Source organism: Heliangelus exortis, chromosome 10 (genome assembly GCF_036169615.1).
Source record: "Heliangelus exortis chromosome 10, bHelExo1.hap1, whole genome shotgun sequence".
NCBI classification, from domain to species: Eukaryota; Metazoa; Chordata; class Aves; order Apodiformes; family Trochilidae; genus Heliangelus; species Heliangelus exortis.
Genome location: NC_092431.1, coordinates 13225991 through 13245916, shown reverse-complemented (window position 1 = coordinate 13245916; position 19926 = coordinate 13225991). Strand labels below are relative to the sequence as shown.

General features: G+C 45.2%; 1 protein-coding gene across 8 annotated transcripts in view; it reads right to left on the bottom strand.

Annotated features, from left to right (window-relative positions):
• Positions 1-19926, bottom strand: part of AFF1 (ALF transcription elongation factor 1) — a 105807-nt gene that overhangs the window by 2042 nt on the left and 83839 nt on the right. For 6 of the 8 annotated variants that reach the window (XM_071753606.1, XM_071753613.1, XM_071753612.1 and 3 more), the window contains 6 exons: positions 19563-19699; positions 16315-16386; positions 15622-15715; positions 15476-15519; positions 14104-14333; positions 6824-11099 (listed from right to left, as the gene is read on the bottom strand). In XM_071753606.1, coding sequence (XP_071609707.1) covers positions 10978-11099; positions 14104-14333; positions 15476-15519; positions 15622-15715; positions 16315-16386; positions 19563-19699 — 699 coding nt within the window. In that variant the 3' untranslated portion in view covers positions 6824-10977. Of the gene's footprint in view, positions 1-6823; positions 11100-14103; positions 14334-15475; positions 15520-15621; positions 15716-16314; positions 16387-19562; positions 19700-19926 lie in introns of those variants that run through there. The other 2 variants (XM_071753610.1, XM_071753611.1) reach the window with 1 other exon arrangement.

Sequence of the window (19926 nt, the reverse complement as noted above, 5' to 3'; positions counted from 1 at the left end):
CCTTGTGCAAGGACGTGGTGACCCTTTTGGTACTTCTGGCTCTGAGTAGGTGGGGTAGGAAGAAGAGGTGCAGGCTCCCGGTCTGGAACCAAAGGTTATTTTCTGGATATCCTGAACTTCTCCAGAAAGTACACTGTGAAACTAAGTAGCCTGCTAGTGCTCTTTGCCTTTTGGTGGGAAAGTGCTATCTAGCACCCCTGGGTGCAGCCTGGACTACACTGTCAGTAGTTACCTCCTGGATACCAAAGGGAGAGGTATGTGTTCAGCAGGGAAATAAGGGTACAGCAAACACACTGGGATCCTGTATGGTGTGGGAGAAGCTCTGCTGTCAGACCTGTAGCAGAAAGGCAAATGGTACCACGTCTGAACATGACTGATTTTTAAGACAGAGAGTTCTGTTGTATTTCAGTTTGCACCTCTGCTCCCCCAGAACCCCCAACAACCCTTCCAGTACTTGGGCTTCCAGAGGCATCTTAAGAGCTGGCAGGTAAACTGCAAAGCAGGTTTACAAGGGAACAACCCTGTTTCCAGTGTAATGGTGTCCATGAATTTAATCTTAGATGGCACCAGAAATCCGAATATTTTGTGCAGAATTGTTTTTGGAAATACTGTTGCTGAAAATGTGATAACGATGTCAAATTATAAAAGAAGTAGAGGATTACTGTGGCAACAATGTGAAATGATTTACTTACATCCAAATCTATTGTAATTTAACACCAGCAACCTCCTTTTGCTTATTCCAGTATTGACAACAGAATGACAAAAGAAATACCCTCCGGATGGAGCAGCCCACCTGGCTTTCCCCCAGCTGAGAGCAGGCCCTGGCTCCCACTGGGTCTTCTAATTTAAAACTAAGCCTGGGATTTGCAATAGCAAAGTGTTTTAACATTCAGGGTCATGAAATCTTGGCTGCTAAACATGATCCCAAATATGGAATTGTTACTGCCTCCATTCATGTTCTTCTCCCTCCATATAAAAGCCTTGACCTCACCCATAAAATCATTTAGTACATCCTTTAAGCACAGAGAAAAAAACATTTTTGAACAATCAAGTGTGGTTGCAGTTACAGCAGAGTAGTCAGAGTTTCCAGCCTGCTGATGGAGGCCCAGCTGGCAGGCTAAGGACCAGACTCTGGACCACTCTTGAGAGCCCCCTTGGCTGTGTATCTCCAGTCACCCTCCTGCTGCCTAAGCTTCTAGGAGATGTCTAGGATGCTGTCCCTCCCTCCCAGCTCTCCTGGGACTTGCCTCCTCCTGTTTGACCAACATCTGATAGAAAATTATCTGACGGCAATGTCTGCCTCTAGAGGAGGATGCAGCCCTGCAAATAACCAAGCCTTTCCAGAGGGTATTTATGCAACAGAACCAACAGGCAGCCAAGCACAGAAGCAGGAGGTAACAAAGATCCCATCCAGGCGGGGGAGGGATCTTCTGTCTGTCTCCAGGATCGTCTTTCAGGTTCGGTGGGATTTAGGGGCAGCGATTCCAGTGCCCGGGTTGTTAACCCTTGGAGCATGCACGCAGGTAGGGCAGACTGAATACATCCCAAACAATTAATTTATCCAAACCAAGGAACTTGTCCTGCTTGTAAGCTGCTAATGCACTTTTTTGTTTTTTTTTTCTTTTGAGGATTGGGAAGGTAATTAAAATAAAAGCACAGTTGCCACCAGGAATTGCAGCATATTCTGAACCCAACAGCTGAGCTAGACAGCCTCTTCCTCTGCACTCAAGTGCTCACAGACAGTCCAGAAGCAGTAAGACTACCAAAGCCCTCTGAAATGTTATGAGATGGCTTTGCTGCTCAGTGTGCACTTACCTAAAACCAGGCTGCCTTCCTGCATCCAGACTGCACAGCCTCGATTCTGCCTCTTACCTCCACTCGCAACAACGTTTTGAGTCTGGAGTCATTCCATCTCTTTTATGAGCTGCAAAGGAGCTGCAGGAGCAAATTCACCTCAACAGGCAAAACCACATACAGACAGCCAAGACTAAGGGGTAGGAGTGGGTCTTCCTGACTCGGGAAGACTCTTGAGCAAATAAAGGTTTGTTTAAAGATAAAATGGAGTGCTCAGGATGCAGCACTGCTTGTACAGCTGCCCAACTCCAGCCCAGCACAACTGCTCCAAAGTACCATGAGAAACAGAAGTGGTTGTGTTTACCTCATTTGCTGCATGTCTGCTCTGTCTGCTGAGGCAGCTGGAGGATGCTCAGTGTTTTCCCCTGTGATAGGACCACAGCTCTGGCAACAAATGACACTGAGATTCATTTTAAAAACAACAGGCAATAAAAATTCAGCCAGTTAACCTGTTCAAGCTTAAATAGAACAAAAGCCTGGAGAAGTCTCTTAACTCCAGATTATTCCCACAGTTAAATGGGGCTTTCCATCTCCATTTAGGCTGAAGCTACTTTTAAAACAATTTTCAAGAATGCATAGTTTTGGAGACCCAAGTATTTTATTCCAGATGCTCCAACTTAAATTTTTTTGTTGGCTGCTTTTACCACATCTGTATTTGTTTTCTAAACCTTTGCAGGTTCTCTCAACTGGCAGTAAGTAAGCACTCGTAGCCAGATGAAACTTGTAATTCTTTCCTGGGTCTGTCAGCAGGGTTGGTTTTGCTGCCACTTCACAGCATTTTAATGGAATTCCTTGGAGTCAAGACAGTTTCAATTTAAAGCACACACAAAACAGTCAACAGACAGCTGTGTAATTTCTGCCATCAGACTTCTCTGGTATGCCAGGGTGGTCATGTGCCATCACTTCAAGCAAAAAGCCCATGCAAATACCTGCTGTAAGTTTCCCAACAGGGACTGGAGCTTGGGATGAGGGCACACAACCTCTGTTAGGTGGTGCATCAGCCAGTGTCCTGACAAATCAGGACAGGCAAAATCACAGGCACTGGGCTGCCACGAAGAGAACACGTGTGGCCACTGAAGCACCCCTGCTACCTGCCAGCTTCCCAACGGGGAACTTCTCTGACACTATTACATGAACGGTCCTGAAAATTAATACTCCAAGCAGCCAAATATGCAACTATAGCTGATCCTGGGAGAGGCAGAGAGAATTGGCTCTAGTTACACAGCCAAGAAAATTTTTGTGTCCTCACGTGCTTGGCAGGTAAGACAACTCAGGGCAAGACTCATAAGCAAATTCTTCTCCTACACACATTTTCCAGGAAAGAGAAAAAAAGAAATAAAATAAATAGGACAGTGTGAGTCAGCACTGTCTAACTCAGCACAGGCTGAGTTTGGCTCTGGCCAAAATCTTGGTCAATGCAGAGCAGAAAAGTCAGGAATAGAAGAGCAGAGCAAACCAGCCCTTTTTTCGTTCTGTCTTCAGTGGACATCCTAGCTGCTCTTGCTACTGCTGATTGGGTCCCAAGATCTTCCTTTTACCTCCAAGAGGCCACCATGCACATCTGTCTCTCTTGCCTCTTCTTCTTCCAGCCCCTCCAGCTCTGCTTCCTTCCAGCTGATTTCCTTTCTTCTTATCACTCTCCATCCAACATGGGTTGCTGGAGCACACCTCGATCACCTAAACATAATCCATGTTACCTGCTTACCACAACAGATCTACCAGCACATGCTCCCCTGAGGGTTAGCTCCTCAGCTCCAGGCACTCTCTTTTCCTGCTTGCCCTGCCTGCATGCACATCAGCTTTCAGACAAAGCCCATTTTGCCTTTAGCACCAACACTTCCTCCACTGTAGCCTGGCAGAGGGGGAAAACCAAAAAAAGATGATGGGGCCCTACACTTGTCCTGGTCTGCAGAGCCCCAGTACCAGTGGAAGCAGGATGCTGCTATCCCCAGCCCCTCAGGGTCAGGGCAAGATGCATCCCTCTGCATGTGTGTGGTGCTGATTCACACACACTGATAACTGGTTTTTAGCAGAAGTTTAGTTACTGCTCTCAATGAGAGTTTTCCTTACTGAAAAAGGCAAAAGCTGTCAGATAAAATGAAACAGTAAACCAGCAGGCTAAATTCTGCCTTCTTCATGTTATCAACCAAAAGACAGAGGCAACATTGCACTACTACACATGCAGTCATTAGGAAGAAGAAAATACATATGTACGAGGTACCCAGAGCTCCCAAGGACACTTGGGTCAGTAAAACATGCCCCCATCTCAGGCAAAACAAATGGGATTTGGAAACATGATTTAGTATTTTGCCAAAGCAGTACTCACAAGTCAATACCAGCACAGCAGTCTCATGGACACCTGCCTTTTAAACTTCAAGGCCTTTTAAATTTTAAAACAATTTAAAACAGATTTGGTATTTTCCCTCAAAAAGGAGCAAGAGGAAGACAGTGGCAAGTTCATGCTGTTGAGTATTTCCAGAAATTCAACCACATCCCAAAGGAAGACCCATGGCACAATCACACACTGCATGGTCACATCAACCCTCACCTCCAAGTGAAGATGCACTTGAAGCTGCTTGTGTTGCTGTCTGAGCAGAGCACAGGGACAGTGAGACATCTCAGCTTCAGAGCAGCAAAACGAGAAATTCCCACTCCCCAGGCAGCTTGGGTTTCATCTTTACAATTTTGGCCAACATCTCTTTCACCTGAAGAACTCAGAGACAAGCCAATAAAAATTCGTATTTTACTTTTACATATGTACACACATATGCAGCAATTTATCCTCAGAAGACAAACAAACCATCCATGGCACAGTTCTTTGGAGTCTTTTTTTATCTATTGTTTCTTTTGGGATTTTTTTTTGAGCTGTTTCACATATCTGATTTTTGACTTTTTCAAGGACTATAGAAGACAGCTTCTTCTTATTCACAGAAGCCTCAGGCTGCAGATCCAGTGCAGAAACCAAACACATCAGCCTCCTCCCTTTGCTTATTTGCACATTTTTGTCCCATGGCAGACTCTGTTTTGTACCCTTGTTCTCCTGTGTCTCTCCCGTGCTGCTGCTGTGTCCCAGCAGATGAGGAGCTGCTGTCAGAGGGAGGACTGGCACATTACTTGCCATGGGATGAAGACCACTTAGCAGATTTAGAGCAGTGTTCCACATTCAGCAAACCTTACAGTTACTTTTTAAGGATTTTTTTTTTTTGCTGAGAATGGCAATTTATTTATGCTCTAAGATGATAAGTAAAGCAAGGAGAAAAAACAAAAAGAAAAAAAACAAGCTTGTATTGTAACAGTTGAAATAGAAATCCCACAGAAATGACCCAGAAACACAGGGAGAAGGTGGCTGGCAGCTGAGCAGGTGGGCAGTAGCTTGACCAGTGTGCCATGATCCTTGTGCTGCCTGGAGACCTGAGGACATGAGCCCTTTTCCTGATGCCCCAGGCACTACCCTACATCACAAAGACAGCACCACTCAAGAAACGTTGAGTGGTCTCCACTCCTGCTTTGCAGATGGCATCTCACTCATCTTTATTTCCTATGGCCCTCTGAAAAAACAAGAAAGAAAAATACTGACCCCAAGTCCCAACCAGCTCTTCTCTGAACAGTGAGAAGACCTCAAGGACAAAGAATAAAAGCTGCACAGGCTGGAAAGACTTCCAGAAATACCTTTCAGCTGACACAAACCACATATAGGCAGACATGAGCCTTCAAATATTGAAAAAGAAACAGAATATTGAAATATTGATTAAATATTGAAATACTGAAAAAGAACAGAAAAAGCTATCAGTTGGGATGCAGTTCTGCTGTCTCAGCAAAGGTGGACAACATTGCTGTATTGCAACAATATGAAATGTTAGACCTGAAGAAAACCTTAATCTCAGCAATTCTGAGTAGGAGAAAACCCCAGTGGGAATTCCAGCAACCCTGCAGCTTGACAAGACACATCACAAACCAGCAGTGATTGCATGCTGCCCTTGTAATACCCACAAGTCCATGTTTATATTACAGAAACACATTCAGAAATGCTGATGATGGTCCAGGAACACTGTTGAGTTGGGGTAGTGACAGGGGTTACTAAAAACATAATTAATATAAAAAAAGCACAAGATGCCAATGGCATATTTTAGCATTTGGAGAGCAGCACTGAGCTGAGAGACTGCAATCAACTTTAATGCAGCTGTTTTGCCAAAAATAACATTGGCTTTGGAAAAGGTAAGCCAAGCCAAAGAGAGAAAGTGAGCCAATATATAATGTGTAACAAATCGCAAAATAAATTAAATCCAGTTGCAAAATTAGGTTTGGTCAATAAAGGCTCAATAAATAAACATACAACAACAAACCTCATTGAAAAAAACCCAATCAAACAACAAAATATTTTTGGCTGTCTTAGCCCAGGGAGGCCATTGGTCAGGGCAGAAAGCTGAGCAGGGTAGGCAACACCTCCTGCAGCTCCACAGCCTCCTGCTCCCCCCTCCTGCCTCCCTGGCTTTTGAATGACCTTTCTTGATGGCACAGTGCACCTCCTTCCCCTGCATCCCTCCTTCCCCTCCTCGCCTCCATCTCGCCTCCGACATTCATCCTCCTTGCTTTTGCCCCAGGTGTGCGGGAAACACACTTTTTGGGGGGTCAGAGGGAAAGAAATGGGGGGGACAGAGGATTCAAATGACCCAGGAAAAGCAGCTCCCCCCTCCTCCTGCCCCACTGAAACCAGAACAAAATTCCCAGAGGCTTAGTCTACATACTCATGGCCACAACCACGAGCTATCTCTCCATGCTGTTTTCTTACCCTTGGTGCCTCTTGCCACCACCCTGGGGTCCCCACCTGGTTTCATGCCCAGCAGCAGTGCAGTGTCCCAGCCCCACCTTGCCTGAGCAAACACACCACTAAACTCCTCCTGTCTGGGCTGCAGCTAAAAATCCTACCAGCAGCTCATGTGGGGACGTCTCATGTTTCATAGGGTCTTGGTTTTTTTACTGACCAGGTATATTTTTCCTTTTATTCTTACTTCCATGCTGATTTTGCTACTGGTGTTTTTAATGTGCAGTGAAAAAATACTCTGACCCTCTCAAAAGTGTACATTTCTATATCCAGCTATAACAGCAGCACATCTAGTGGTAATTAAAACAGGTTTCAGCATCCTCTACAATTAGAAACCCACATTCATTACCAGCCAACATCTTAGGTGCAATGTCTGTTGCAGAAAGGGCCCGGATCACACGCACAAACTGTATCACAACAGTACCTTAGAAATGCAAGAAACGCTGCTCCAAGAAGAGTTGCATCGCCTGACATAAAACTAAGAGTGGGAAAAGCCCCAGACAAGAAGTGAAAGGCAAAGACATCACCTTGCACAACCAACATGAAGCAGAGCTATCACAGGGAATGGAATTCTGTGGGATTGCCTGAGGGAAATCATCCTCACAGCACTTCAGAAATGTGTCAGTGAAATAGACAGGAGCAGACTCTCCTCCAAGCTCCAAGCCCTGTACCACCTTTGTGGCAAGCATGAAACAGTATTCTTCAACCACCATTTCTGCACCTGGTTATTTAATTTGGTTGCATGAAACCAACCCAGCAGCTGTCCCTGGCACAGTCTCCTCTGAATCCATTTGGAGAGGACAGGAGGCAGATGCCTTGAGTCCATGACCCTCCTGCCACTCCGAGCCTCTAGATCTGCACCCATTCTTGTCCCTGTAGGAAAAGGCAAGGGGCAATAAACTGGAAAGCAAGAGACTTCTTGTACAAAAATTCATACTTCGAGTTTCCTTCCTGAATGAGCTTTAAGACCATTCAGAGAGAATAAGCAGATTACAATTTCTCCACAAGAAACTGAGAACATGAGGACTTTTGCAATAATGCATAACCAATTGTTATTTCATTTATTGTTTATTTCCCCATATGAATGAATCAACCACCTTGGAAACTCCATCACACACATGGCAGAATAAGTTATTTACAAGAGGGACAGACATCTCCAAAATAAGTTTAAGATGTACAGATTTATAATGGGAACCAAGAGGGAGGGGAGAGGACAAAACCAGAACCAAGGACATTGCAGTCACGCTTTGACTTTCAGTTCCAGAAGAGATCTCTTCCTCCATGTAAGTGGGGTTTTCAACTATTAAATAATGGCATCTTAAAAATAGAATATTTGACAATTTCATAACATGTATTAATTCCTTCTAAATAAATATTGCAGGGAAATGATGATGCTTTTCCACCATAGCTGCCTCCTCCCCCAGAACTCAGCCATCACCTCTATTTTACCTTGGATTCATGGTTTTGTTTCCTAATGGCAAATGCTATTTCCTTCACTTATGTTTTGGTTTGGGGTTACTTTTTGTTTGGTTAGTTGTGGGGTTTTTTTGGTGGTAGTGATTTTTTTTTTTTGCATTTTGTTGATGTTGTTGTTGTCATTGTTGGGGGGGCTTTTTGTAGGTTTTGTTTCTTTCTTTGTTTTAAAAGGCCTGAACAGGAAAAGGATGAGCACCTTTCCCAACCTTCTGCAGGCCTCTGACCTGGCTCAAGGTTGAAATGTGATGGCTTTTGAAAAAGTTCTTAGACTTTAAAGTCTTCTCCATGACCTGAAACAAAACACAGCTTCCTACTTTGCTCACCCAGCCCCCTTGCTGGCAGGTTTCCTTGGAGCAGGGCAGTGGAGATTACTGCTATCTGGGCAAAGTGGCCAAAGGGTAAGGAAGGTGCACTCATGGGTGACAGTGAGCTGGATGCAGGATGGGGGCAGATGCATCCCCTGCCTCGAGTGTTGCAGCTGGCAGTGTCCCCAGTGTGGGCAAGCTGTGAGCAAGCAGCTTTCTGATGGGAACTTGGCCTGGCAGCAGGGAGGGAGATAGAGGGTGTGAGTGAAAATTAAAGTACAGGGGGACCCGTGTCCTTGTTCACCATATGCTTACCCCTAAGACTCTGCTAGGGTCCTTGCAGGCTCTCACAGTGGTTGTCAGGTTAAATAAAGCTTTCTTCCCTCCTTCCTCCTCCTCAGCTGCTGATCCTAAAACTAGCTTGCTCTGAAGACTAAATCGGAAGAAGGCATGAACCCACTAGTCTGGAATTGAGCTCCAAAGTCCACATCAGGCCCTCAGGCCAGCTGGCCATCCCTGTGCTTCCTGAGAACAAAAAAGTTAATGCTGAGTCTCTCTCTGCTCCTGGCTTACTCAGAGCAGTTGCTCCTCCAGGGAGGAATGAAAGTGAAGTTTGATGGGTGAAACAGGGGAGGAGGACATGGACCACTTTCTTCCACTGGTTAGGACAGCTTATCCCTGAAATACACTAAGGCTTTTATTAAAGTGAACAGAAAAGGACAGTCCTTTGAAGGTGCAGGAAGATCCAGTCAGGACTGGAGGCCCTGAGCTGCAAGAGGTGAGAGGAAAGCTCCCTTGTGCTTGGGATTGGGGCAGACCTGCAGCAAACTTCCAGCAGCTCCTCCGAGAGCTCAGATGACTCTGGGCTTCCCCCTGGTAGGGGCCATTTCTACAGAAACTGCTTTTGGAAATGCAGACCTTTTGCTGACATTAATTTACTGTCCATTTGTTTGAGCCTCAAAATCACAAGCAGGTGTTTTATAAAGGGAGTGCTGCTGCAAGCACCCAGACCTGCTCCTCTATCCTGAAATTCTGTGGGAAGGGAGCTCCTTCCTGTCTGCACAATTATTCTGCGACCCCTTCCTTCTTTTTTCCACCCTCATGGGTCTGTCAGAGACAGGGCAAAGGATGTGAGAGAAGACCAGAGGGCTAAGGCACACTATTAGATATGGAAGCAGGGATATAGGACGTAGCAGCAGGACACTAAGCAGGAAATCTTTGGGTAGAGAAGGATGTCATCTTGCTGCACACACACAAGTCATGGATGCTGCTTTCACTGCTACTGTCACGTGCAAAATTGCAATTTCAAAAATGCAGCACCTGACAAGGAAAAAAGGCTTGCAAATAATTCCCTTTCATGTTCCCATGACAGATTTCTAAGTCTAGGCCCACCCTGTAGTTTGGTTGAGTTACCTCCCACATGAGAGATGCCCTACTTTGGTATCAAATTCTTCTCTTTGATATTCACCAAGACCAGCAACAGTTGCAGGCAAATATCCAAACACAAAATTTGTCTTAGGTTCCACTTTTAGCCACTCTGTCCCCTTCTTAAACAGAAGCAAATGCTCCCTGTGCAAGCTCTCAGACTCAGAACGATGTCCAAGCCACCACAGTGACCCAGGTAAAGCTGTTCACCTTCACCAACCGAAATGGCAGGAAGTCCTCACTGTAAGTGACATCCCTCCACTGCAGAGAGGAGACAGAGCTGTTTCCAACCACACTTGGTCATTCTGCCACCCCAGCTGTGTTGAGCTTCCAAAGCTTAAACTGAGCAAGACCCTAAGTAACATAGTGAGAGTGCTAAGGGCACGTGTGTGCATGAGTGCGTGGCAAGGAGGAGGACCAAATCAGCCATGACTTAAAAAGTAAACTTGCAGCATTGAAGGCAGTGGCTTCCCCTGATTATCAGGACATCAGCTGGCTGAAAAATGCAAGCAGGTGAGGCTGGGAAGCAGGCAAGGCAGACCACTTTGCTGTTTTTATTGTAACATAATGCTGTTTCGTGCTGATGAGGTTGCCTTGCCATCTGAGGAACAAAGACACCAAAGATTGCATCCGTGCTTGCAAAAACAATCCTCTGACACATCTTCAGGGCACAAAACTGTTGCAGACTGTGGGATGTTGCATAATAACCTCTGGAGGCAGATTTCCTACTTGTCGGCACTTCTTCGTGTGTGATTATTGTCCTGCTGGTTATTCATAATAGAAATGTTTATAGACCATCAATACATTGAGCAATTCAGACAATTCATTGCACTTCATCATTTAAAGGAAGGGGCCATCAACGCTAAGGCTTTCCTCCATTCTCTTCTTTTTCAAGGCAGCAAAGTGCTACCCTAAAAATATAGTTCAAAGTTTTTCCAGTGTAACCAGTTTTTCCTTCCACCTTGCTTTATTTTCCCTTGCAGGTGCTTTGTATCCAAAGATTCAACATATGTCAGACTGTTTCTGAGGCTTCAAAAGTGCAAAAAAAAAAAAAAAAAAAAAAAATTCAAGGTAATTAACCACCTTGAGCACCAGTTAAGGCGTGTTTGTTTCCAGTCTCAGCCACTGTAAACCCTGTCTAGTGTAGTGTACCAGTTCAGCCATGCTACTGTTCAGTGCCAGAGTGCACGTCGCTGTGCTGAGTTCAGCAAAAAACTCTGAAAAAGGGGAGGGAGAAAGAAAACATTTGGTTGGTTTCACACAACAGGCATGTCTGAGAGGTGAGGGGGCAGAGAGGAGTGACACCAGCAGCACTGTCACACTGCACACAGCAGGGATGCAGAGAGCTCAGCAGTATTAGAAGGCTGGAAAGCATCACAAGCACAGAAGGCACTTACACATCACACATCACACCACCTCCCCAAGTGCTGCCTTTGAAGGACATCTCCTCAGTGGTGCTCAGTAATAGGCAAGGAATAATGGGTTGAATGTAGAACATGGGAAGTTTCACCTCAACATGAGGAGAACTTCTTGACTGTGGGTGAGGGAGCCCTGGCCCAGGGAGGTTGTGGAGTTGCCTTCTCTACAGACTTTCAAACCTCTCCTGGATGTGTTCCTGTGTGACCCCCTGTAAGTGACCCTGCTCTGGCAGGGGGTTGAACTCTATGATCTCTAGAGGTCCCTTCCAACCCCTAACTTTCTGTGAATCTGTGATTTTATGACATCAAGACCATTAGGTGGGCAAGAGTTTAGGTGTTCCCTGCTGGTTGCTTCCCCAGATTTTGAACAGGCCACACGAATGTCTTCCTGAATGATGCCCAAAAGCACACACAGTTCCCCTCAGATTGGGTCCCTTTCCTTCATCCATCCTTGAACCTGGGAGACACACTGATTTCTCAGCTTAAAAGGTTTAAAAATTTGTATGGTTTGCCAGGTTGTATGATTCTGATTTGAGCTGTTTATAGCTGGGCAAGTCAGGCAGATCTAACAGAGTCCTATCCTGCCACCACTTTCATGCACTGTACTGCATGGGCAGGAAATGGGTCTTGCAGCACATCTGAGCCTGCCTGGGAGTGCTTATCTTCTGTGCTGGTGACAGCAAGCTAGGGGAAATTATCACACTTATTCCTTTTAAGTCACATTTCTAAGACATTTCTGCACGACCTGCCTTCCAGTGACACGAGTCCAGTCCCTCCATCCCTCCAGACTCAAGTGTGTTGCCAAGTACCTTTCCAGAATCTGCCCGTTCTCAGTTCTTTTTTTACACAAAGACTGAAACCAGAGGCTAAAAATTTCTGCTTGGCTGTGCAAGGAACTCTTCAGAACCAGAAAGCACAACACTATCATTTTAATACTTTTTAGCTCAGAAGCAGAGAACACATTTAGCCTGGTTTTTCCACTTTTGTTTGTAAAGTGAGCATCCAGTCCCTTACACGGGGAACAGAAGAGCTTTAAGCAGAGAAAAGCAGTCCAATCCCCTTGCCTGAGAAAACAAAGTAACCTGATCTGTGACCAGAACACCTTATGAAAGCAGAGGACTTTCCATGCATGCAGCCTCAGCTTGTCCTTGCTGTGGAAGACCAGAGGCCAGAGGACAACCTGTTACAGCTTCATGATCCATGATGCTGTTCTGAATTACAGTGAGGAGCTGGGTCCTGCCCTGTAAAAGCACCTGGTTGTGGATTTGCTAGAAAGCACTTCAGTTCTGCACAAGTAACTCAGACACAGTTACAAGGAACTGCTTTCCACTAACTTATGACTTCCCTGTCTAAGGGAACTCAATAGCTTAAGGCCACTGCTCTTTCCTGTATAAAAGATTAAGGATGCTTGAGTTTTTTTTCTTAGTTTTATGCACGTGTTCTCTGTACCTCTGCAACTGTACCTTACACTGAATACAGGCAAGTTCCACTTCTGAAGCTCTTACACCATCCTGAGCAGTGACAACAACTGCCAAACCTACATGAGTATTTACTGTTCTTGCACAGATCCACTCCCGAGTAGTTACTACTTCAGTCACCAACCCCTACATTAAAATGACAGCACAGAGTAGCTTTTGAATTTAGAAGACTGCACTCAGGCTGCTCTCCCATAGGTTTTCCTCCATGACTCATTCCTCTGGCTTAACAGCAGCATCCACCACTTGTTCTATGCGACAATCTTTTATCACCCTTTGGGGATCTAATCCAAAATAATACATATGAATTGCTGCTGCAAGCACAGATTTGCCCAGAGAGCAGCCAAAAACTAGAGTTACTTTATTCAAAGGTGACTTGCAAAGCTTTTTGAATTTCAGCACTGTATTTCTACAGCCTTCCAACAATTCAGCCAGACACAATATGCTTATTTTCCTTTGCAAGTTTTCCAGTAGATCATGGCAACATATCCCTTCACCCATAGCTGCTCACAAAACTTTGTGTTTTCTTAAAAATTACACTGCAAATGCCACACGGAATGGCAGGTTATAGACTGAATTGCTTTTGCTAGAGTGGAACAGGTTGCCTGGAGAAGATGTCTGACCCTTCTCTGCAAGTGTTGAGGGCCAGACTGGATGGGGCTTGGAGCAACCTGGTCTAATGGGAGGTGTCCCTGCCCATGCAGGGGGGTGGAATTGGATGATCTCTTATGTCCCTTCCAATCCAAACCATTCTATGATTCATTATAGGACAATTCAACATTTTAATCACCAAAACTGTAGAATAAAAAATGTAGCAGCAATTTTTGTAAATTCTGCTGGCAAATACTGCTCATGTGGCCAGCAATGACTACAACCAAAGTGCTGCTCAGCTTTTCTGTTACAGAGAGAAGCCAGCTTCACTGTTTTCAAGACAAAAATACCTGGAAGTTTCACAGAAAAACTAGAACACAGCTCCAAGCCAAAAAGTTGTTATTAAGTGAACCAACTCAGAAAAGCTGAGTGTCCCAAAGAGAAAAAACAGAGCAAAACCCCCTTATGCTTCTTGTGCTGCCATGAAATCAGCTGACTGGTTTCCCACACTTGATACCTCCATCTTTTAGGTCTCTGAGATTTGAGGATGCCAAGACAAGCTACTAATTGGAATATTTGTATCACCATCAACTTTCTCTGCTAATAACCTGCCCATGTGCCATATCTGTCTATCTGAACATACTTAATGCTTTGATCTTTAGGTATGGTGTTGGCAACACTAAGTGTTAGTATTTAAGCAACTACCGAGACAAAAAAAACACAGGGCAAAAACTTACCCTTATTCTTCCTGGCCAGTGCATCAGCCTGTTCCCAAATATCATGTGCATAGAGGATATAGGAAGTGATGTTGACATAGGAAGAGGTCATGTTTAGGATATTACAGGGGACAGTGACTGAAGAGCCAATGCTGTTGCCACTGGAGTTGCCAGCATTTGATCCCAGCTGAGAACTCACAGAACTGGCAGGAGAGGGCATTGGAGAAAGAGGAGAAGGCATGCCTGTGCTTCTGCAGAAGAAAGAAACACTATTAGAAACACTATTACACCTACTTGTGGAAGCCTTCACCAGATTATCCAAGTGGCTTTTTAATCCTAATGACTTCTATTTCAGCCATGCTGAAGCTTCCCACCTCTCGAGGATGGAGCTTTCTGCCAGCTATTCACAGCAGTGAGGTCAGCCTACACACCTTTATTTATAGACACAGCAAAGCTAGATGTGGTCAGCTGCCCACCTTACAGACACAGCCTGGCCTCATCACATCACTTCACCCCCAGCACTTTACCCAACTTAATTTTAGCCACTGGGATGAGGGGGCTGCCACCACTGCTCTTGGGTGACCATTTCCCTTCCAATAAACTACACTGTGTAAGGGGGCAGAAAAGCAACTGGAATTTCAGTGTCAGTACTAAAGACCAAAGAACCCCCTCCCAACCACAGAGTTTAAAAGGGACAGACATGGAGGCAGCAAGCTATCTGCCAAGTGCAATTACCACAGCACACAGGAAAAACTCTTTCTTATTCATTGTCATTAAAGCACAGGCTCAGTCTGCTTGGCACTGGGTCAAACACTGCTACGTGACAGCTTACCTTTTACTTTTGCTGTCACAGCAACACTGCTGAAGATGCATAGAAAGGACAAAATGCTCAATAACTTTCAAATCAGAAAATTAGTTTCTTTTTCATAATCAGTGACTGAGCTAAAAGGAAAAATACTGAAGTATCACACCTCAAAGTTATGCCACCACAGGGTGAAGGCATAACACTGCTGGACAGTGGCCAAGGAGATGGGGATGGTGTCCCATTAAGTGTCAAAGGATCTCTAACAGAGGATGACAACAACAAAGGCCTTGAAACAGAATAGTGACAATAACTTTCTTGCTCTTACCTGCATCTCTAGTGGACAACTGCTCTGCCTGATATGGAGTAACTCTGGGCCTTGTAACAAAAAAATCCAAACCCCTTTCCAACAAAAAAGACAGGAACGACAGAGCAGAAGTACTCATGCCCCCTAACGCTATGATTTCAGTGGGCAAGAAAGGGCAAGTTGTGAGGCACTCTCAGATGCACCTTGCAACTCAAGTACTCCAGTTACTGTTTCCACTCATGCCCTTACAGACACAGTACAGATTACCTATTTTTACACCTTACCTTGCCACACATGGAGAAGGTGCTTGTGTTCCTCTGGAAGAACCCTGCAGCAAGAAACAGAATCTTGTTAGGTTTGGGCTGTTGAGCCAACATCAGTAACCACCACAAGTGTCTTACCTGGCGGCTTGGTAATACATGTGCCCTACCTTGAAGTGGTCATTCAGCAGCCTGGAATACTTTATTGCAGTGTCTTTTTTGTAACGAAACATTGCCACATGCAGAAGAGCCTGGCAGCGCATGCTGTGAACAGAAACACACCCAAGCATCAGTGTCCATGCTCACTGCTGTGTGCCCACCACTCAGCAGCCTTGTGGGACAGAGGCAGGAACACATCAGCTGTCCTGCAAGGTCAAAAAAGCTCAAAATTTCTCCTCCTTCTGCTCATCCTAAAAAAAGACCCCGTGAAAAAAAAAATCACAAGTGAAAACAAAAAACCAAGGAAGGGCCATGTCTGGTCTTTTATATAAACAGGTGCCTAGGCTGAGTAAGGCACATCCCCACCCAGCAGTGCCTCAGCTATGTTCAGCTACAGCTGCAGTTACACAGCTCAAACATGGGCAGCCAAATTGCATTCTTTCACCTTAGGTGAAAGCCCTTATGCACTCTCAAGTTACCAGCAGATCAAATTTTAGAGTCTGTGTGTTCCACGTGTCGTCCCTTGTGATAGCTCAGCTCACTTTAGAGATGTTCCAGTTTATTCTGGTTTCTATATTGTGTTGTTTTTTTACCCCTGCAGAAGTCTGATTCACATTTAACTCATTCCCTTCACCCTGGAAGTAAGGGGTCTTTCACTCAAGTCCAAAAACAGAACATGAAGGCACAGGAAAACATTTACGCACCACAACACAGCAAAGGTTTTTTCATGTGAAGATGCTGAGGCATCCATGAAGGATTTCAATGTCATGATGAATCTAAGGAAATAAACACAATCTTGTCAGCCATCCACGTCTCACTGCATGAAAAACCAGTGCATGCTGTTAACTCAAACACCAGCCAGGAAACCTGCCCCATGTTCTTTGTCCTGGCATGGAGTACTTTGTATGATATTAAGCAAAGGACTGTCTCAAAACGCTTTGTTTTTCATGCAGTGAGAACAGATACCCCTTACATGACTCACTCTCCTCTTACACTGATCCAACATCCCTGCAAGCATAGATAAGTTAAAAACTCATAGAATTAAATCTGGACAGGAATCGTAGAACCACTGAATGGTTTCAGTTAGAGGAGACCTTAAAGCTCATCCAGTTCAACCTCCCCTGCATGGGCACGGACACCTCCCACCAGCCCAGGTTGCCATCCAACATGGCCTGAGACACTGCCAGGGAGGGGGGGCAGCCACAGCCTTTCTGGACAACCTGGGCCAGGAGCTCACTACCCTTGCACAGAAGAAGTTTTCTTTATATCTAACCTAAAGCTATTCTCTTGCAGCTTAAAAGTAGTACCCTTTGTCCTATTGCTACACACCCATGTAAAAAGCCCCTCCTCAGCTTTCTTGTAGCCCCCTTCAGGTACTGGCAAACTGCTCTAAGGTCCCCTTGGAGCCTTCTCTTATCCAGGCTGAACAAAACCAGCTCTCTCAGTCTGTCCTCCTAAGAGAAGTGCTCCAGCCCTCTGATCACCTTTGAGGCGCTCCTCTGGGCTCGCTCCAAGAGCCCTATGTCTGTCTTGTGCTGGGGACTCCAGAACTACATGCAGTACTCCAGGTGGGAATACCAAGGACAAAGGGAAGAGTTTCTAGAAGTGTGTCAGCAACAAAAGCCTAGGAAAATGTGGGACCTCTCCACAAGGAAAGGGGAGAGCAGGTTACCTGCTATATGAAGGCTGAGGTACTAATTACTCTGGCCTCAATCTTCACCAGCAAGTGCTCAAGCCACACTGCACGTCACAAAAAGTGAAGTTAGGGATTGGGAGAATGAAGAACAACCCACTGTAGGAGAAGAGCTGGTTCAGGACCATCTCAGAGACCTGAAGGTGCACAAGTCCATGGAACCTGATGAGATGCATCTGCAGGTCCTGAGGAAATGGGCAGATGAAGTTGCTAAGACACTATCCATAACATTTGAGAAATAATGGCAGCCTGGTGAAGTTCCCACTGACTGAGAAAGGGGAAATGTAACCTCCATTTTTAAAAAGGGGAAAAAAGGAAGACCAGGTCACCTCTGTGCCCAGCAAGAGAATGGAGCAGATTCTCCTGAAAACTATGCTACAGCACATGGTAAATAAGGAAGTGATTGGAGACAGCCAGCATGGTTTCACTAAGGCAAACGGTACCTGACAAGTCTGGTGGCCTTCTGTGACAGGGATATAGCATTGATAGATAAGGTAAGATCAACTGATGTCATCTACCTGGACTTGTGCAAAGTGTGTGATACTGTCCCACAAGACATCCTTGTCTCTACATTGGAGAGAGACAGACCTGACAGATGACCCACTCGCTGGATGAGGAATCAGCTGGTGTTCAACAGCTTGCTGTCCCAATTGAGACCAGTGACAAGTAGAGTTCCTCAGGGGTGGGTAGTGGGACCAGGGATGTTTAAAATCCTTGTAGGGGACATGGACAGTGGAACTGAGTGAACCCTTAGCAAGTTTGCTGATGCCACCAAGCCATGTGGAAAGGTTGACATGCTGGAGGGAAGGGTTGCCATCCAGAGGGACCCTGACAGACCTAAGAGGTGTGTCCATACCAACTTCAAGGTTCTGCGCCTGGGTAAGAACCCTATCCCACACACAAATACAGGCTGGGTGGTGAATGGATTGAGAACAGCCCTGAGGAAGACTTGAGAGTGTTGACTGATGAGAATCTCAACATGGGCTGGGCAAGGTGACCTTGCATACCAGAAAGCCAACAATATCCTGGGCTGCATCAAAAGAACCATGTCCAGCAGATTGAGGGAGGTGATTCTCCCCTCTACTCCACTCCTGTGAGACTGCACCTGAAGTACTGTGTCCAGTTCTGGAGTGACCAACACAGGAAGGACATGTGGCTCTTGGAGAAAGTCCAGAGGAGGGCCACAAAAATTATCTAAGGGCTGGAGCAACTCTCCTACAAGGACAGTATGGGAGAGTTGGGGTTGTTCAGCCTGGAGAAGAGAAGGCTCCAAGGAGATCTTACAGCAGCCTTCCAGTACCTGAAGGGGGCTACAGGAAAGTTGGGGAAAAACTTTTTACAGTGGCATGGAGTGACAGGACAATGGCAAACAGTTTTAAGCTGAAAGAGGGAAGATTTACGTTAGATATGATGAAGAAATTTTTCACAGTGAGACTGGTGAGACATTCAAACAGGTTGCCCAGGGAAGTTGTGGCTGCCTCCTCCCTGAAGTGTTGAAGACCAGGTTGGATGGAGTTTTGAGCAACCTGTTCTGGTGGGAGGTGTCCCTGCCTGTGCAGGGGAACTAGAACTAGGTGATCTTTAAAATCCCTTCCAACTGAAACAATTATTTGAAGTCAAGTCATCTCTCAAAAACATTGTCATAACCTGTAATTTCAAAATAACCAGATAACTGCCTGTCTTTTATGCAATATATGGTTCCTTGTGCTGTGCTGCCTGTATATGTCATACTATCAGGATACACCTACTATTGATGTGAAACTAAATGGTGAAGGTTGCTAAAAGAAATCCCAAAGATGTGTACTTGTAGAAAGACACATGGAAGAAACCAGTAAAATCTGCCTTCAATCAAGCTGCAATACCTTTGGAACATAAGCTGTTCTACCAGGTAAATTGCTTTGCTTTTTTTAAACTGAAATATTACTGAGCTCACATGCAATAGCAACTTCAGATCTGGATGAAGGAAAAGCTCTTTCATGTTCTCAACTGTCATAACCAGTGTCCTCAGGTGTGCTGCAAATGCAAGGCTCAAATGCTGGGGGGGACACAGTGCCTACTTCTTCTGATGAGTAACGCTGAAATATTTCAAAGGATTTGTCTCTGGTGCCTCTGGATGGTCTTTCTGTTTCATGCTCATACAGCAACTGCAACTCTGCTCCATGGTTGGAATCAAAAGCTGCCCCAGTTGCAAACAGGCAATGAAACTAACCCGTCACCTACAAACATGCTGCTGAATCATCATGTTTGAAAACCACTTACTTGATGAGATCTATGGTGTCGCTGAAGATGCTGAATGCTGATTTTGGTGCTGGTGCATCCGATTCCAGGGCAAATCCATATTCAATGAAAGAAAGGGCAGCATCCAGGTACTGAAAAGCCTTTCCAGTCTTGTCAGTCTATTGGGAAGATAAATCTCGTTTTTAGACTACGACAAAACCTGCTTCTTGCAATTGTACCTGAATTTCTTTTTTCTCCTTAGTTAGACAAGATTTGATCAAAGAAAAAGACGCAAGTCAGGCCTCTGGGTGATAATTAAAGCAGTGTCAGCAAAACCACCAGAGTGGTCCCAGTCAGCAGCTTTGTGTGCTCTGGCTATTCTTCTCTCTTTCTCTTGCTCAGCATT